Raw genomic sequence first — 18,423 nt, forward strand, 5'->3', positions numbered from 1 at the left:
AGAAGTAAATACTATTCCTATTGAAAAAGACATAGTAAAGACTCCTGCAGTTATCCAAAATTCTGATATAGTCAGAAGACATTCAAGTACTTGAAAATTGTGAAAATGACGAGATCGATAAATTTTATCTTTACAGGAGAGAAATGAGACCGAAATAAGACAATTATCAATGAAATATTTGCATATAACGTGGCATTAAATATCATGCATGAAAGTAAGGATCTTGAGACAAGATCAGTCGAAGAATGTCGACAAAAGAATGATTGGCCAAAATGGGAAGAAGCCATGAAAGCTGAGTTAGACTCACTTACAAAACGTGAAGTCTTTGGACCTGTAGTCCATACACCAGAAGATGTAAAACCTGTTGGATACCGATGGGTATTTGTGAGAAAACGAAATGAGAAAAATAAAGTTGTACGCTATAAAGCTCGACTTGTAGCACAAAGTTTCTCACAAAGACCCGGTATAGATTATGAAGAAACGTATTCCTCTGTAGTGGATGAAATAACATTGCGTTATTTGGTCAGTTTATCCGCATATCATAAACTATATATGCATTTAATGGATGTGGTAACAGCCTATTTATACGGCTCATTAGATCGTGATATATATATATATATATATATATATATATATATATATATATATATATATATATATATAGTCCTTGAAGGACTAAAGATATCTAAACCATCCAATGAATATTCACAAGGGTTATACTTAGTTAAATTGCAAAGATCTTTATATGGTCTAAAGTAATCTGTCGTCTTACTGAGTATCTGGCAAAAAACGGATTCAAGAATGATGATACCTGTCCATGTGTTTTCATAAAGAAATCTGCATCTGGGTTCATCATAATTGCTGTGTACGTTGATGATTTAAATATTATTGGAACTCTTGAAGAGATTCCAACAATTATAAAAGCTATGAAAGAAGAATTTGAGATGAAAAATCTCGGAAAGACTAAATTTTGTCTCAGCCTGCAGATTGAGCTTACAAAAAATGGGATATTTATTCATCAAACAACATACACAGAAAAGATCTTGAAAAGATTTTATATGGATAAGTCACATCCCTTGAGTACCTCAGTGATCGTAAGGTCTTCGGATGTGGAAAAGGATCAATTCCGTCCTAAAGAAGAAAATAAAGATATCCTTGGTCCTGAAGTACCATATCTTAGTGCCATTGGAACGCTAATGTATCTTGCTAATAATACACGACCCGATATATCATTTGCTGTGAATTTACTAACAAGATATAGTTCCTCTCCAACAAGAAGACATTAGAGTAGAATTAAATAAATCTTTCGATATCTTCATGGAACGATTGACATGGGATTGTTTTATCTATATGGATCCAAGTCACAACTAGTTGGCTATGCAGATGCTGGATACTTGTCTGATCTACATAAAGGAAGATCTCAAACAGAATAAGTGTTCACATATGGTGGTACAGCTATATAATGGAAGTCCACAAAACAGACGATTGCAGCAACATCCTCTAATTATGTTGAAATACTAGCGATACATGAAGCTAGTCGCGAGTGTTTTTGGCTCAGGAGTCTGATCCAATATATTCTGTCATCATGTGGACTGATTGATCATAAGATAGCTCCAACTATCCTGTTTGAAAATAATACAGCATGCATTGCTCAACTTAAAGGCAGATACATCAAAAGCGATAGAACAAAGTATATTTCTCCCAAATTCTTCTTCACTCATGATCTTCAAAATCAAGGGACAATTGATGTCCAGCAGATCCGCTTAAGTGACAATTTGGCAAATTTATTCACAAAGTCACTCCCAAAATCTTCATTTGAAAGATTGGTACATGAGATAGAGATGATCCGATTTTGAGACATTAAATGATGTCGACAAGAGGGGGAGACTGTATTCTTTTTTCCTTGGTCAGGTTTTTTCCCATTGGATTTTTTTTTACAAGGTTTTTAATGAGGGAGTCCTCATCACAAAGGATTTTGTACTCTTTTTCCGTCACTAAAGTTTTTTCCATTGAGTTTTTCTTTAGTAAGGTTTTAACGAGACATAATCTTAAATGATCATCCAAGGGGAGTGTTGTGATAAGCATGAAGGATGTGGATGCCCATTAATATCATAGGTGACTCAGTTTTTCCATAAAAGAATATTCATGTTACCAAAAAAGAATTTACATTTAATAAATGTTAAAAATATGAACCTTATACATGTATAAATAAGAAGTATGATACGAGACAAGACACACAACAATAAAACAAATATTTTCTTTTTCTCTTTACATTACAATATAAACTCTCTTACCTCTCTGCAGTTTTAAATTATAATAATCATAATATTAATAAATATAGAGAGGGAAATACTAGGTAAACAATGACCATATTAAACAACTACCAATCAAACAAAAATACACTACACTTCTAAATTAACTATCTAAATCTTAAAATTAAAATAATCATCCGTACACCTAGTAAAATGAACATCCAATATATCTATTATTCACATTATTTAGTATTTTCATTATCTACCTATACTTTTCTATATAAAAATTACTTCTATTATAATAAAATAAGAGTATTGATAAACATTAATACTAAAGTTTTATATTTATTTATTTTATATTTATTTTCTTCCTTGTTTATTTATTCTACAACAATGTCAAATTTTTATAAGGTTATTATTACAGTTTTAATTTTAGAAGGAAATTGATAAATTGAGTGTAAGTAGAAAGTGTGGAAAATTTGAGAGAACATAAGAAAGGTTGAAAAGCTAAGGGACAGGGTGGTGGCTAATCCCAGCATGCGGCATGTCTCTCCCAACTTTCTTTGATTCCTTCTGTTTCCGCGGAACCCTAATGAACCCACGACGAACCCAGCGGTTCAAACGAGTAGCCGAACCGGAGAAGAAGAAGAAATCCAGCCCTACTAAATCATCCAAGTTCAGCGCTGCAAAACCCAAACGCATATCAGAATCCAAATCAGCCACAAAAATGGAAATTTTACCCTCCTCTTTCTTCCAGATTGATGCTTTAGACCTTGCCCCTCGTTTGCTCGGAAAGTTCCTTCGCCGTGACGACGTCGTTCTTCAGATTACTGAGGTAGCTATGCATCCCTCATTCTCCTTTCTGAAATTGCACTCCTTTATAACTGTTAAATCCGTTTCATACTTTCATCCGAACTAGGTTAAAAAAAAAGGTTTTTTTTTTCTATTTTTTTTATAAATTTGGTTTGCATTAGTGATTTAACGAGGGAAATGTATCAGACAGGTTGAAGCTTACAGACCAAATGATTCAGCTTGTCATGGGCGGTTTGGCATTACATCAAGGACTGCCCCTGTTGTAAGATGCTTTCTTTATTCTTTGCCATTCTTAATAGAACAATGAAAATAAAATAGATCGAGTTCTTCGACTTGAATCACGGACTTGTATAGTATATCTGTAATTCTGTATATATATATATATACTCCCTTATTGAAGATTATTGGTGGTAGTGTAGCTGGAGCAACTTTGGTGTGTGTTTTTGTAGTTTGGACCAGGTGGGCATGCTTATGTTTATCTTTGCTATGGTCTCCACATGATGCTCAATGTTGTTGCTGACAAGGAAGGAGCTGGAGCAGCTGTCTTGATACGTTCTTGTGCTCCCATTAGCGGTAATGCTCTCTATACTCTGCAAAAGCTACTATTTAAGTGTAACCGTTCTATTACACATTGCTTCCTGCTGTTTTGAATCCCTTCTGCTCAGCACGGTGTCTCGCTACATGCTTTTTTCTCTGTTATTGATTCAATTTATTCATGAATGAAGAGATACTGATATTGTTGTCGGGCTTCTAAAATTGGATATCTTGCTCTCTTTTAAAGAAATGAACTGCTTGAAGAGATATCCTGAGTAATGACTTGGTCATGTCGAACTAAGATACCATCACAGGCTTGTAGATAGTATCTTTTCTCTTTTTGGCTGCGCACAAACCGAAGAGTTTACGGGGAAAACCCTGAATTATTGAACCCAGTATGTCGTCTAGTTTCAAGTATTTCATCTTTTGGGTGTGCCAAAACTGGCTAATTAATTCGAATGGTGAGACTTTCAACAAAACTTGAAGTAAAGCTCTGATTTCCCAGACATGTCCTAACAATTTAACTTATTGTTGCAAAAGACCTCAATATCTTCACCAGTGTTCAATATGTGGAAACTCTGCATTGTATTACTCAAAAGATTTAGTACCTTGTTAATATTCAACAATTTAACAGGATTGAATGTCATTCAGCAGCGTCGAGGTCTGGAAACTGATAAACCTATACTTCTTACTGGCCCTGGCAAGGTTTACTTCTCTTCCTTCCTCCTTTTAATATGTTTTCTTCAGGTGCTTATGTTTGTTTGTGTGGAGTTGGTATCCAATTTACTTTTTTTTTCCATCCTTAAAATACCCTTATCAGATTTTTTAAAATATCGTAAACTATTTTTTCTATTCTTACGATTTGAATCCAATACCATTGGTTAAGAGACCAAAGTGACAAATTTCACTTTGGTTAAAGTGTTTATTAATCTTGTAGTGAACAATGATGAGAGGACAGTTCCATACTTGCTCCCTAGATTCGAATATATCCATTACATAACCACATGATTAATTCTTAGTGCTGTAGTTTGTGAAATAACTTGTTGTCCAGGTCATTAAGTTTTGTACTATGGCTATTTTCAAAAGTAATTTCATTCTCTGTAATGTACAACAACAACAAAGCCTTGTCCCACTAAGTGGGGTCGGCTACATGAATCAAACGACGCCATTGTGTTCTGTCATGTATCATGTCTACAGAGAGACCGTTTACATGTAGATCTCGTTTGACCACTTCATGGATGATCTTCTTAGGTCTTCCTCTGCCTTTCGCCTTTTGTCCATCTTCCATCTCATCCACCCTCCTGACTGGATGTTCTATCGGTCTTCTTCTCACATGTCCAAACCACCTAAGACGCGATTCAACCATCTTTTTCACAATGGGTGCTACTCCAGCTCTCTCCCTTATATCTTCATTTCTTATTTTATCCAATCGCGTATGACAACTCATCCATCTCAACATCTTCATTTCTGCCACATTCAGCTTATGTTCGTGCTCCCCTTTAGCCGCCCAACACTCCGTACCATACAATATAGCCGGTCTTATAGCGGTGTGATAGAATTTACCTTTAAGTTTTAGAGGCATTTTTTTGTCGCATATAAAACCAGATGCACTCCGCCATTTTGACCAACCTGCTTGGATCCTATGATTTACATCCTGTTCAATCTCTCCATTATCCTGTATGATGCACCCAAGATACTTAAAACTTTTAACTTTTCGTATGATGTTTTTTCCAATCTTCACCTCTATATTGGGGTTTTCCCTTCTCAGACTGAACTTACATTCCATATATTCCGTCTTGTTACGGCTTATGCGCAGACCATACACTTTTAAAGCTTCTCTCCATAACTCCAACTTCTTATTTAGGTCTTCCCTCGACTCTCTCATAAGGACGATATTATCGGCAAAAAGCATGCACCATGGCACAGGTTCTTGGATGTGCTCTGTGAGTACTTCCAAGACTAATGTGAAAAGGTATGGATTTAAGAATGATCCCTAGTGCAATCCTATACCAATAGGGAATTCCTCTGTCACACCACCTTGAGTCTTCACACTAGTTGTGGCCCCATCGTACATGTCTTTAATTGTCCAAATATATGCCATCATTCTCTGTAATGTGAAATAAAATATTTCATGTGGGTTTTTTAAAGATTTGTAAAACGTGAATTCCATGATCTCAATCTGGTACATAACAGAACTTACTATGGTCATAATGATTACTTGAGGTTCTTCCACAGAAGGCAAAAGTCAGTAAGGAGAAAAAGGATAACACATTCCATAATTTAGTTTTCCATGCTTGTTCTTAATGACCCAAGAATTTTTTTCACCAGATTTCGAAATTGATAAATATGATTTGTTTTTCCAAATGGTAGGTGGGTCAGGCACTGGGTCTTTCAACGGAGTGGTCCAACCATCCTCTTTATACCCCTGGTAAGCTTATATTACTATTGTCCAAACCTGAAACACATGATTGTTAATGTGTTGCTTAAAGGGAAAGGAAAGTGCATGCGTATAAGAAAATAATTTTTAATGCATAAATTGTAGTGTGGTTCATACTTTAATATTCAAAGTCTTTTTTTCTTTGGACTTGAAGTATGATATCTTATCTTTATGAATACACAGGTGGATTGGAACTCTTAGATGGTCCAAAGCCGGAAAACATATTGGTGGGTCCACGTGTGGGTATACAATATGCTTCGCCAGTGCATATCAATGCATTATGGAGATTCGCCATTGCCGGATCACCTTGGATTAGTGCTCCAAAAAACACTCTCAGGGCCCCATTGTAGTTATGTCTGCTGTAATGTAGCAGATTAGGTAAATTCCCACATGAATACTCTCAGGTTTAACACTTTTGAACTTTGTATGCACATGCTTGTACAGCTGGCAGCATATTACTTGTGCTAGTTAACACAATGTCTACTATGGTTTTGAATTTTTGATAATTTACTTTTCAAGTTTGTTTACTTTTGAAAAAGTAAAGAGTTCATTAGATTACTACTTAGACTGGAAAATGGAGATAGAACATTTTAAGTGCAACTATAATGAGCGTTCAGTGAACCAATATATTATCAATCAATTAGAAAATATAAAATTGGCCATTTGATTTTATCCAATAAATGGCTTTCCGGCTTTGACGTGTGTATATTGGTCAAAATTTTCCGGTGAAGGCCTGTGAGGCCTCCAGCTAATTTTTTTAAGGCTCTTAAGTCTTAACAAATGACTGATGGGGGAAAAAAATTGAATGTAAAACATAAACTGATTTAATATCTCAACTAGTAAACCACAATTGTTAACAATATCTTCACTCAGTGACTAGTACCATTGTATAAAAAACTTTAAGGCCTCATGAACACTGCAATTTGGTCCACATGCCTCATTCTTGATGCTTAAGCATCCCCCTGCAAAATAAATTCAATCCTTCTCCCTCTTGCGTTTCTCGTGACACTACTGAAAATAAACATCTCTAATAACTACATTTTCAGCCAGAAAGATACGAGATAACTATTTACATTTCATTCTAACAATGAACATAGACACGCATAAACATTATAGTAATAGTAACATCAGTAACCTCTAAACCAAGTTCTACATGTTGAAATACGATAGCTTGTAATACTTAAGCATGTGTCCAAGCTAGTAATCACTGCTAAGCTCTATTTTTTTCTTTTCAAGTGCAGCTCCATTTAGAGAGAGAGAGAGAGAGAGAGAGAGAGAGAGAGAGAGAGAGAAGGCTTTACAATCGTTGATCTAGGAACTGAGTTTATACAAAATCAAAATGGAGCACCTTCATTAGCTTACAAAGTTACACGCATATAAAGTGCATTGAATAATAATGTAAGCATCTTGATGCTTGAGTCACCCATGGCTTCATTTTTATTGCCAGAGAGCGAAAATTCAAGCACACTGCAGAGTGAGGAGAGATAGTAAACCAGAAGTAGTTCAAGAAAATGCAGAAATAAGATTTTCAGACACCCATATTTCATTCAGCCGGTAAAAATCAAAGATACACATAAAACACTATCCGGAAAGCACAGCCTACAAAAGCCGCTGAAACACGAATCAAATAATCAGATATTCAGACACTTACGTGTGTACTACTCACAGTAAGCATCCAATCAGAATATTAGTAGCTTCACATCCGCCACAAACCACCTTCCAAACCACAACAATTGGTCATCTGGACTCTGGAAACAAGAGTGCGTTAGATCTTCCTTGAAAGAAATATATGACAAAGTGACAGTATATACATCTTACCTATAGTCAAATAATGACCCATGGAAGAGTTGGTCTAGAAGGAAGTTAGTACCAAGACCAATAGAATCATTCCACTCAAAAACAGAATGGTGGTTAGCTGCTTGCAGAGCATTGATAGTTCATCATCTTCTTGAAGTAATAATGCTTCAACTTGATCCTCAGCCTTATTCACAAGTTACTTATGAGCTAGGAGACACCCGCCTATAAAATTCATTGAAATCGAGACGGAAAAAGAGAAACTTTAGATCAACATGCTTCTGTACAGGGAACTGAGATATGAATTCCTCTTGCAATGACGAATACTCTTTTGAAATCTCCTCCAGATCATGTCCCATATTTCGAAGAAATTCGCCAGCACGTTGTGTTAGGGCTTTCCTTCCATCAGCAGTCCAGGATCCTTGTTCAGAAGAGGATTGGGAAGATCTTGTGATTCTGGAGCAGATTCATATAAAATGTTAAAATGGAAGTATATTTTAGGAGTGAGGAAGTGGAGGAAGCTGAAAAATGCAGGGAAGACAGAGTAAGATGAATTACCTTGCTTGCAACTCCTGAATACCTTCATACAGCCGATCCGCATGGCTCCGAAAACGTAGTATAAGGTCAAATATCACTAATAATGACTTGTAAAGCGATTGGGAGAGCTCACCAAGAAGGGATTTCTCTACAATGGAATCTAGATATGTGTCATGAGCTGCAAGTAGATCATCAAGATCCTTGGCTACATCCATCTCACTTAAGAAGTTTGACCATGATACTTCCAAGACTTCGAACATTATATAATATTGCAAATTTGAAATGAAGTGATTAATTTCAACCCATAGAACCTGGCAGCGCCTCAATGTTGAATCCAACTCCTTCTTTACTGCACTTTGCAATCTGGTAAAGGAATGATAACTGATGCAGTTTGGTTTCATGGTCTTCCAGGCACCGGTAAGTGCATGTTCAACTCTTCTAAGCTTCCACAAAAAGTTAAAAATTCTTAAATACTTTGCCATCACAGACTCCGTGAACACAGTGTCCAACGGAACTCTTGCATCATATTCCAGTGAAAATACATCCCAGCCCCTGTCACCGCTTTCATGCGGCATCATTTTGACCCTGAGCCTATCCAACATGTCACGATCATCATACTGAGCATTGGATGCCCGAACTGCAGTTTCCAACAGTCCAGAGAGTTTGAAAGAGCTTATCGTGTTTGCTGGCTCAGAAAGATCAGGCCCAACAATGTCCATTAGATATTGCACAAAATCACCTTGACCAAGTAATAAATACCGCTTAATTGCAAGGCAGTGTTCTTTGAATTTGTACCGTCTGTAAATTACATCCAACAGATGCTTATCGATTCTCTTTGCAGCTTCATCAACTAGTGACTCAAGGGTATCAGTTTCACCGTACCCAAAACCCCCTCTTCTTGCTGTCACCCCTATATCAGTGGCAACTCTGGTTGCTGCATCAGCCCAACTGCGATCATCACAGCACACCCGAAGGAAATTGATGGACTTCCCAGTCCTCAAAATACGCTGTGCAAGCGAGGGTGAAATGAATGAAGGAAGCATCGAGTGGTTGAGCCTATAACCTTCACGCCAAAGAGACTCAGCTTTCACCTCTTGCCCCACAATAAAAAACTCTGCAAATATATCCTCCAACTCCCCTTCCTGAACCCACCTTTTCACCATCTCAAACAGAGGTGCACACACTCTCTGCAGCAACCTCCTCATGAACTCATGAACCAGAGGATCGCCATGTCGGGCATGCAAATGAATTGCACTGGCCATTGCACCGCCCTTCAGAACCCTGCACTTGTCAACCAAATCAGCCATCAACCTCATCTTCACCATTGGTTCTGCAATCCAAACAGCCAACCTCCTCAATGAAAGATAATTTCCCGAGCTAGCAGTTTCGGATACCAAAGGAATTGGATTCGAAGACTGCGCCTCAAGCACAGCTAGCAACTTATAATACTCAGTAAGCTCATCCTGCAATGCAGAACACAAAGCCTGCCCAACAGTACTTACGTCTTCGGCCGGAAACCGATCCATACTCTGCGCAATATACCCAGTAACCTTCCTAAACAACCTGCCCAATTCACAAAGCTTACGAACCATAATTCTAGTAGCTCTAGGGACGCTAATCGAATCTGATAACACATACCCAGCGTCATCACTACCACCATCGAATTTAACATACTTCCCATCAACCCCTTGGCAAGCATACAACACATCCCTAACCAAAACCTCTTCAGAAACCTCATTCTCTTCCCTAACCAAATTGACAAATTCTCTAAACGCAAGCTCGCGCCTATTCTCGGGATCCTTTGAAACCAATAGAACCCCGTTATCCCATCCCTTTTTGTTATTATCCCCCAAAGGCTTAACAGAAGAAGAACCCTTACCCTTACCAAAATCGGCGTCGTCGGAGAGGGACAAATTGGGCAAGAGGTTAGAAGGGCAATACTGGGACTTCGCACCCTTGCGATCCTCGGAGATGATCTTGAGGAGGTAGATGACGGCCCACTTGTTGTTGACGCTGCCAGGGCCGGTCTTGGAGGAGAACTTGGCGAAGAGGTCGGCGAAGGAGAGAGCGAGGGAGGAGCTTCCGTGGGAGGCGAGGCGACGCTTGACGGAGTCAGCGATGGCAGCGGCGTCGGGGGCGACGGAGGGGGTGAGGCGGCTGCAGAGGATGCGTTGGGCGTAGCGGAGGGAGTTGACGAACTGAGGGGAGTTAAGGTTGGGCTTGGAGTTGGTGGTGGCGGAGCCGTCGTCGGCGGGGGAGGAGAGGAGGCGGATTACGAGTTCCCGCACCAGATCTGAAACCTTCTGCTGGTCTTCTTCGTCCTCCATCTTTTGCTGGGTGTGCAGTGTGAAGTGAAGTGAAGTGATGAAAAAGAAAAGAAAAAGGAGTTGCAAATTTTGGGGAAAAAGGAAAACCCTTTTTTTTTCCCCGAATGGTTTTTTTTTTCCTTTTTTAATTTTGATTTGATATATTATGGGCGCGGAAATGAAAACGAGAAAGGACGACAGAAACTAAATATGAATGATACACTCCTACAGAAGAGAACAAAAAATATAATAAGTAGTACAATTCAATACGAAATTATAAATCATAAATAATAAACATTTAGACGAGGGAAGATTTTATGCTTATTTAAATAAAAATTCACATGCTACTATGTTTTTATATTAAGTTAATAATTAAAAATTATTATATTTATAATAATTTTTAATTATTAACTTAACATTAATATAAAAAAAAGTCTATAAAATTAATATTTTTATTAAAATTTAATTAATATTTAATTAAAAAAATAATTTTATATTATTAAATATAATTTTATATTATTTAAAATATTAATAATAACTAATTAATGACTACAACCTCTAACTATCCTCTTAATATGCATACAAATTTTCACTCTCTTTATATATTACAATAATAATTGCAATGATAATGCCAAGTGAATTAATCTTACACGAAGCATTATATCCCCAGGGTATTATAATATCTAAAATCGACTATAATATTCTAATTTTTTAGAACTTGTTTAGATGAATTTTTAAAAAAAATAATTTTGCGTTATTTTTTTTAAAGAATTTATAAAAAATAAAATAATTTTATATTTAAATATTTTATGTAAATTTTTTTATTTATCAATAATATAAAAATATTTTTTTATTTATTTATTATATAAAAGATATCTTTTTTTTAAAACAAAAATCTTTTAAAAAATATAAATTATAACTTCTCAAAAAAAATATTTTTTATTTTTTTAATATTTTTATTTTTATTATTAAAAAATTATCAAATATACTAAAAAAAAAAGTCATTCACACAAACACTTAACCTTGCACCATAAGGTTTGAGATGTAATTCAACTCCCTGGTCCTAGAGGCTACTTCTTGAAAAGAAATTATGAGTGTATTTTGATTATTTTTTTTATTAGTTTGGGCTGGATATACCATTTTCTTTAAAGACCTATTTATTGCTGCGTTAATTAGAAGGAAAAAAAAAATGAGTCAGATAGATTAAGGTTAAAGGAGTGGCTACTGTAGTATAATGTTTGATCTGGGCAGCATATACTTGTCATTGATGTAAGATTGGTTTGATCAGATTGGACTAATTATTTGGGCCAAATTCTATGTCGTGTTATATTTTTTGGTCGGGGAATTCTATGTCATGTTGAATAATTAGTAACTACCTGCTTTGTCATGGGCCCTGTATTGTAATAGTTGTATCTATGTTGTCTATTATGTCCTTATTTCGTGGCATGGGCTTTACATAACTGAAAATCTCACTATTTGACCTAAAATGCCCAATCATCACCATAAAACAAAATAAATGTATGTCTCCACCAAAGGTAATAAGTAATAACAGGAAAAAGGAAATTAGAGTAGAATACATGATCTTTGAGTTAACTCAAATGTTATAAATTTAACCACTAAATTATAAATTCAACTGTTTTCCTTGCCTCAAGTTGTTGATTCCTTGTTTTTTCTTTAGTATTGTTTAATTTATTTACTCTATTTTCAAAAAATATGCAAGCGACAGACAATGATAAATAATTAAATACATACAAGAAATTATTTTTATTTTGCACTTTTTTTTCCATTTCATTTCAATAATATAGACTAGTTCAAAATTAATTTTTTATTTATTAATATTTTTAATTTAAAAAAATAATAAAACTACAATATAAATATTTGTACTTTTAACATTAATTAGAAGGACAACCTACAAAGATACTTTGATATTTAAATCAATATTACGCTTAAAATGATATTAGTAAATTGTCTTCTATCTTATGAATAGTCCCTTTTTCCTATATTATATCCTCCTAAAGTATTCGTTAGACATTTTACTGCTCTAAATATACGTTTTGATGTCATAATCTGACGATTTTACTAGTTAGTGATTTTATTCTTTAATGATATTTCTGTTATTTACTTAACTTGATGATAACATATTATTCTCTATTAATTGAATTTTTAGCTTGCTATTCTTGTCCAGAACAGTAAACATAAACATTGAATTACTCTCGAAACAGTTATTTTATCATTATTCAATATTTGTAATTTACTGTCCCGTGGCATTGATGTCATGAAATGAAAGTATTGATGATTGACTTGGTCCCAAATGATAAAGGCATGAATATGCTAAAGCCTGTGCCATTTTGTTCGCTAACATTGGCAAATTGTTAGGACCACCCCCTTCTCTGTGGGGCAGCCAGAACAGAAGAGGAGCACTCACTCTTTTCTTTCTTTCTACCAAAGCATCACCATGATCAACACAAAAGTAGTAATAATAATTTCACAATTGAATTAGTTCATCAACTTTTGACAATTCATGGTTTGAATTTGAATTTGGAGGTCATCAATCATAATCAATTCATAGTATTCGATATTTTTTTTTAACTATAACTATATATGTAGTACACTAGTACTGGTAAAATTATTGCTGAGAAGAGAACAATTAAACTACTAATGCAATTGATTAACGTGGGGAAATTCGTTAAAGACAAAAGTAGTAGAAGTAAATATCTCTTACTCAAGCAATGACATTAGTAGTTAGTAGTTACCGTTTACTAACCTCCGTACGAGGCTAAAAGCAACAAAGCTTTAAGTCAACGGACACCCAAAGACAAAGAGTATCCAAAGAAAAATATTGTATCCATTTATAAAATTAAATGTAGAACTTATATTATATTTTGAAAAAATTTAAGTTTAAGTTAGTAGATATTATCAAAATATAAATTCTATATTTAATTTTACAAATTAAATGATAATTTAATTGATATAATATTTTAATTATGACTCAATTTATATATTATTTAAATATAGTTAGATGTTTTATATTGTATAATTATTTATTACTTTTAACTTTAAAAAAATTTAAATTTTAACTTCTATACCACCTTAAAAAGTTATACTTTATATTAATTTTTTTAAGAGATATTCTCCACGTCCAAACAATTTTAGGTCACGCATTTTTTTTTGTTTTTCTTCTTCTTCTTCTTCTTCTCCCGTGCTTCATCTTCTTCTTCTCACGCTCGTTTACGCATGGAATGTCTTCTTCTTCGCCTTCTTCTTTGCGTTTCTCCTCCTCCTCATTCTCCTCCTTCTTTTTCGCGTTTTTTTCTTCACATGTTTTCTTTTCTCCTTCTCTCCCTGGTGAAGAAGCACTAGGAGGTGAGGAGGAAGAATCTTGAATTGTATAGAACATAAATGAACCTAACATGTTATTATGGTAAAATAATTATATAGTACTAAATGAATGGAATATTATCCATTATATAAATTTAAATTCGAGCAGCTTTCTGCATAATGAACCGAACACGTACTCATGGTGAAACAATTATATAATACTGATTGAATAAAACATAATCCATTATATAAAATCAAATTCAAAACACCTCTGTTTACAATTTAGATATTATCAATTCAATTCAGATTCAGACCTGCGTCCATTCAATTCAATTCAACAATTGTATTCTATTCAATTCAATTAAAAAAAAAATATTTGTGTTGTTGGTGATGACGATAACGAAAGAGAAGAAGAAGAAGAGAAGGAGGAGGAGGAGAAGCATAAAAAGAATATGCGTGCACGAAGAAGGAGGAGGAAGAGAAGGAGGAGGAGGAGGTATACGTGAATTTGAAAGAAGAAGAAGATGACGTATGCGTGTATTTGGAAGAAGAAAAAGCGTAAGGGAGAAGAAGAAGAAGCGAGTGTGATAAACGCTCTTGTAATGAGAGTGATTTTTGTTGCTGTTGAACCTACTTGGATAAAACTTGGATAGAAAAATATTTAAATGTGTAGCATAAGCCTTTTTTTTAATATCAAAAGTTTTGGTAACGATTTTTTATATACTAATGACTCAAACTGTCGAAGTATAATTTTTTTAATAAATTTTTAGAAGTTATTTATTTTTTTATTTTAAATTTATAAATTTATAAAAATATAGACTTTTTAAAATTTATACTTAAACACAAAATTTATTTTTTTTATTTTTTTAATATTTTATTTAAATTCAAATAAAATATTTTTTATTGACATTTATATTTTAAAGATAATAACTTATTGAAATAGTAAATTGAATTAAGTTGATTTGGGATGGGCTAGAGTGGATTTGGAACTTCTAATGGAGGAGAGAGCTGTTTCAATGGGAGTTAGACCTTCTGAGTCAGCTACATGAGACTCTGAGACCTGTCAGGATAGTAAATAATAGAGAAGATAGGATTTTGTGAAAATTTGATAAACTTGGTATATTTTCGACTAACTCCTTTGTGCATGTGCTACAAGAAGGAATGCTTTCAGAGGATGTCACGAGCTACAACTTCACGAAGACCATCTAGAAAGGTCTAGTTCCGCCAAGAGTAGAGCTGTTTGCTTGGTTTGTCCTGGTAAGCAGGGTGAATACCAAGGAACGGCTGAGTCGGTTCGAGGTTATTAGCCAGGACGATACGAGTTGTATTTTATGCACTAAGGATGTTGAGCAGGTCGTTCACTTGTTTCTTAGCTGTGAATTTGCTTGGCAGGTGTGGAGTGCTTGGGCATCTGTATTTGGCCGGCTCTGGTCTTTTCCAAGGGTGATGAAAGATCATTTTCTAAGTTGGACAGATGAGCCGCATGGAAAAGAGGCTCAAAAGCAGCGTATGAAGTGCTTCTGTGCGAACATCTGGCACATCTGGTTGGAGAGGAATAGGAGGATATTTCAGAATCAAACCAAAAGCGTAGAAGATATTAGCCATGTAACCATGCTCAGTTGCAACAAGTGGAGTGGTGCCTTGTCCTAGTTAGGGGTGGCAGAAGAACCCGAACCCGCGGATACCCGACCCGCCCCTACCCGGTCGGGGCGGGTTTAAACCCGACCCGAAGCGGGCGGGTTCATATCGGGGCGGGTAGTTGAACGGGGCGGGGCGGGGTCGGGTTCATGATAAACCCGCCCCTACCCACCCCGGAGTGCACATATATAAATACATAATTTTTGGGATTAGGGTTCAGTTCTCACCCACCGCCACTTTCCTTTAGTTCCCAAATCCCAACCCTCAACTCACACAGTCACACCTCTTCAGACTTCATCTCTTCTCCAAGGACGCCGCCCTCTTCAGCTCTTCTCCAAGGCCGACCACCTCTGCTCAGCTGCACCATACCTCCAGTCAGTCTCCGTCAAAGCTCGTCCGTCGCTGTAGCCGGTCGGCGTCGCTCCCACTTTTCTCCTCAGCGTCACTGTTCTCACCGTCACTGTCCTCGCCGGCTCGCCTCTCCAGTCTGCGATCTCTGGTCTCTGCTCGCCTCTCCGTCATCGTCTTTCTGCTAACTGGTAAGCACTCCTCTCCGACTCTCTTCTTCAGTTTTTTTTAAGTTAATTTTTATGATTTATTTTTTATGTTAAAATAGTTAAACTAGACCCAATATTATTTATGATTGTTGTTGATAGTTGATAATCTGATTTTGTGGTGTTAATGGTTGATTTTGTGATGTTAATTGTTGATGCTTTGAATTTTGATTTTGTGTTGTTGATGTTTTAAATTTGTAAATCTGATTTTTTATTTTGTGTTGTTGATGTTTTAAATCTATAAATCTGTAAATCTGATGTTTTAAATCTATAAAACTGTAAATGATTTTTTATTCATTTCATCTGCAACAATTTTCTTTTTGAATGCAACATGCAGTTATGGATTATGCTGCTTTTCAGTTATAAATAAATAGGGAAAAACATATGGTGCTAAAGCTTTTTTTCATTTTCATAAGAAATATTACTTTGAAACTACACTCCTAACAGATTCCTTCAATGCTTTCCTGATCAAACTCCCATTTTTTTAATTTAATTCTGTGTATTATTTTTATGATTATGTCTTGTTCATTATTTGTCTCATTCAATTGTTTTGATTTTCATTCCTTGCTTCGGCTTTATTTTTTTCTGTCACTAGTTTGATTTGTCCGTATTATTCCTATTATATCTCGTGATCTGATTAGCTTGTATTCAGCATATTGTGTGAAAAATTGGATTATCATTATTAAAAAAATATTGGAAGTTCTCTGTTCTTATTATGAATTTGATGTAAATGGATTTTCATTGTTAAAACACATTGGAAGGACCTATTTTTTTTATTGTTTAAGAGAGCATGTAGTTTTCTTATTTGAAACACTGAACATTTAGTTTTTGAGTTGGAGCTGAAATGTGTCAGTATAATAATTGAAACTAATAAATTCTTTGTTGGATGTTAATTATAACTGAGATTTTTATTTTGAATGAATGGCAGAGATAGGTGAGGAGGTGAAAGCAATTGTTCCTAAGTCTGTGCTTAAGAAGCAGAAGAGGGAGGAGGAATGGGCCTTGAAGAAAAATGAGGAGTTTAATGCTGCAAAGAAGAAGAGAGTTGAGAGCCGCAAGCTCATTTACAGCAGGGCAAAGCAATATGCAAAGGAATACCAGGAGTAGGTTGCATTTCACCTTAATCTATTTCCCTTTTTCTCTGATTTAATGTTTGTTTCTGTTTCCTTTATTACTTAATATTTATTTATGTTAATTTTTTACATAATACTAATTAATTTATTAATTTCTACCTCTTTTGATTTTTAGGTTTGAATCTTGACCTTCAAACCTTTAATGATGATGAAGATATGAAAAGTGATCAAGAATAATGATTGAAGACTCTTTTGATGCAATTTCTTTATTATACTATTAAATTTATAGTGATGAAACTTTTTTTTTAATTTCAAGTTATTTGACACTGTTGCTTCTGTTTGTATCTTAATTTATATATAAATGTGTAAAAATTAAAATATTATTTAATTTTTACAGGGGCGGGTAGGGACGGGGCGGGTACCCGTGGGGGCGGGTTAGGGTAGGGCAGGCTACTACCCGCGGGTAGGGGTGGGGCGGGTAGTAGTGGAGTGCAAGGAGGGCGGGGCGGGGTCGGGTAGGGCAAAAACCCGCCCCTACCCGCCCCATTGCCACCCCTAGTCCTAGTGTAGTTGATGGCTATGCCGGAGATAACATGTGGATCTCCTTTCTTTTGGTTGTTGGTATCTTTTAGAGTTGCTTTTCATTTTGTGTTGTTTGACGCTGATTGCTCCACCTAGTGTGTTGAACTCTTTAGTATTCAAAAAAAAAAAAATATTGTACAATAATAAATCAAATCAAGCTATACATCGAATCAACCTACATAAAAATATTCAAATAAAAACCTATAACAAAAATTAATATAAGACATTTCTACCCTATTTTCTCGGCTATTTTTTTTATATATGAGATTGATATGTGAGTTATACTGAGTTATGGAGTATTGGAGAGATATACACGATTATGACGGCTTTTAATTTTTTGTTTTAATGGAAAGAAATCGGACTCAAAATTTTTTGTCAGTACACAAATCGAAGCCAGGGTTTATACAAATCATATCCAAAATTTTCTGTCAATACACAAATCGGACCCAAAATTTTCAGTACTTCCAATCGACCAATTCGATTTATCTTACACAATCTTCATACCCTGATAAAACACCATATACCTTCGTAATTCTGATATACACCAACCCTCCCTCCCTGTTAAAATTAAAAAGTTCTATTTTT

The 18,423-nt window shown here is 35.3% G+C and overlaps 2 protein-coding genes and 1 long non-coding RNA gene across 10 annotated transcripts; 2 read left to right on the top strand and 1 right to left on the bottom strand.

The window, feature by feature from the left end:
* The first annotated feature begins 2,660 nt into the window (after positions 1-2,660).
* Positions 2,661-6,574, top strand: LOC112696134 (DNA-3-methyladenine glycosylase). Of its 2 annotated transcripts, XM_025748745.3 has the most exons (6): positions 2,661-3,087; positions 3,256-3,327; positions 3,515-3,638; positions 4,234-4,304; positions 5,970-6,027; positions 6,220-6,574. In XM_025748745.3, exons 1-6 carry the CDS (start codon positions 2,797-2,799, stop codon positions 6,384-6,386), a joined length of 783 nt encoding a protein of 260 aa, XP_025604530.1. In that variant the 5' UTR covers positions 2,661-2,796; the 3' UTR covers positions 6,387-6,574. The 2 variants fall into 2 exon arrangements, with proteins under 2 accessions (XP_025604530.1, XP_025604531.1); XM_025748746.3 differs by lacking the exon at positions 4,234-4,304 and having other exon boundaries at positions 2,693-3,087.
* Positions 6,575-6,837: 263 nt separating this feature from the next.
* On the bottom strand, positions 6,838-10,933 carry LOC112696133 (gamma-tubulin complex component 3). Of its 7 annotated transcripts, none has more exons than XM_072196748.1 (4): positions 8,389-10,847; positions 7,855-8,286; positions 7,688-7,777; positions 6,838-7,044 (listed from the first exon to the last, which is right to left on the bottom strand). In XM_072196748.1, the coding sequence occupies exons 1-2, from the start codon at positions 10,692-10,694 to the stop codon at positions 8,034-8,036; spliced, it is 2,559 nt and encodes an 852-aa protein (XP_072052849.1). In that variant the 5' UTR covers positions 10,695-10,847; the 3' UTR covers positions 6,838-7,044; positions 7,688-7,777; positions 7,855-8,033. The 7 variants fall into 7 exon arrangements, with proteins under 7 accessions (XP_072052849.1, XP_072052848.1, XP_072052847.1 ...); XM_072196747.1 differs by having other exon boundaries at positions 7,688-7,784; XM_072196746.1 differs by having other exon boundaries at positions 6,838-7,047; positions 7,688-7,784.
* A 4,685-nt stretch (positions 10,934-15,618) lies between these two features.
* On the top strand, positions 15,619-17,639 carry LOC140173423 (uncharacterized). The gene is made up of 3 exons (XR_011862177.1): positions 15,619-16,168; positions 17,112-17,290; positions 17,432-17,639. It is a non-coding gene; the product is annotated as an uncharacterized lncRNA (long non-coding RNA).
* Positions 17,640-18,423: the final 784 nt, after the last annotated feature.

The sequence above is a fragment of the Arachis hypogaea genome, chromosome 6 (genome assembly GCF_003086295.3).
Source record: "Arachis hypogaea cultivar Tifrunner chromosome 6, arahy.Tifrunner.gnm2.J5K5, whole genome shotgun sequence".
Classification (NCBI taxonomy): domain Eukaryota; kingdom Viridiplantae; phylum Streptophyta; class Magnoliopsida; order Fabales; family Fabaceae; genus Arachis; species Arachis hypogaea.

Excerpts from the sequence above, each read along its gene's own strand:
- LOC112696134 (XM_025748745.3), top strand. The coding sequence starts at position 2,797 with ATGTCTCTCCCAACTTTCTTTGATTCCTTCTGTTTCCGCGGAACCCTA. Across the intron at positions 3,639-4,233 it reads TTCTTGTGCTCCCATTAGCG|GATTGAATGTCATTCAGCAG; the intron begins GTAATGCTCTCT and ends ACAATTTAACAG. Across the intron at positions 4,305-5,969 it reads TTCTTACTGGCCCTGGCAAG|GTGGGTCAGGCACTGGGTCT; the intron begins GTTTACTTCTCT and ends TCCAAATGGTAG.
- LOC112696133 (XM_072196748.1), bottom strand. The coding sequence starts at position 10,694 with ATGGAGGACGAAGAAGACCAGCAGAAGGTTTCAGATCTGGTGCGGGAA. Across the intron at positions 8,287-8,388 it reads ATTCAGGAGTTGCAAGCAAG|AATCACAAGATCTTCCCAAT; the intron begins GTAATTCATCTT and ends AATCTGCTCCAG.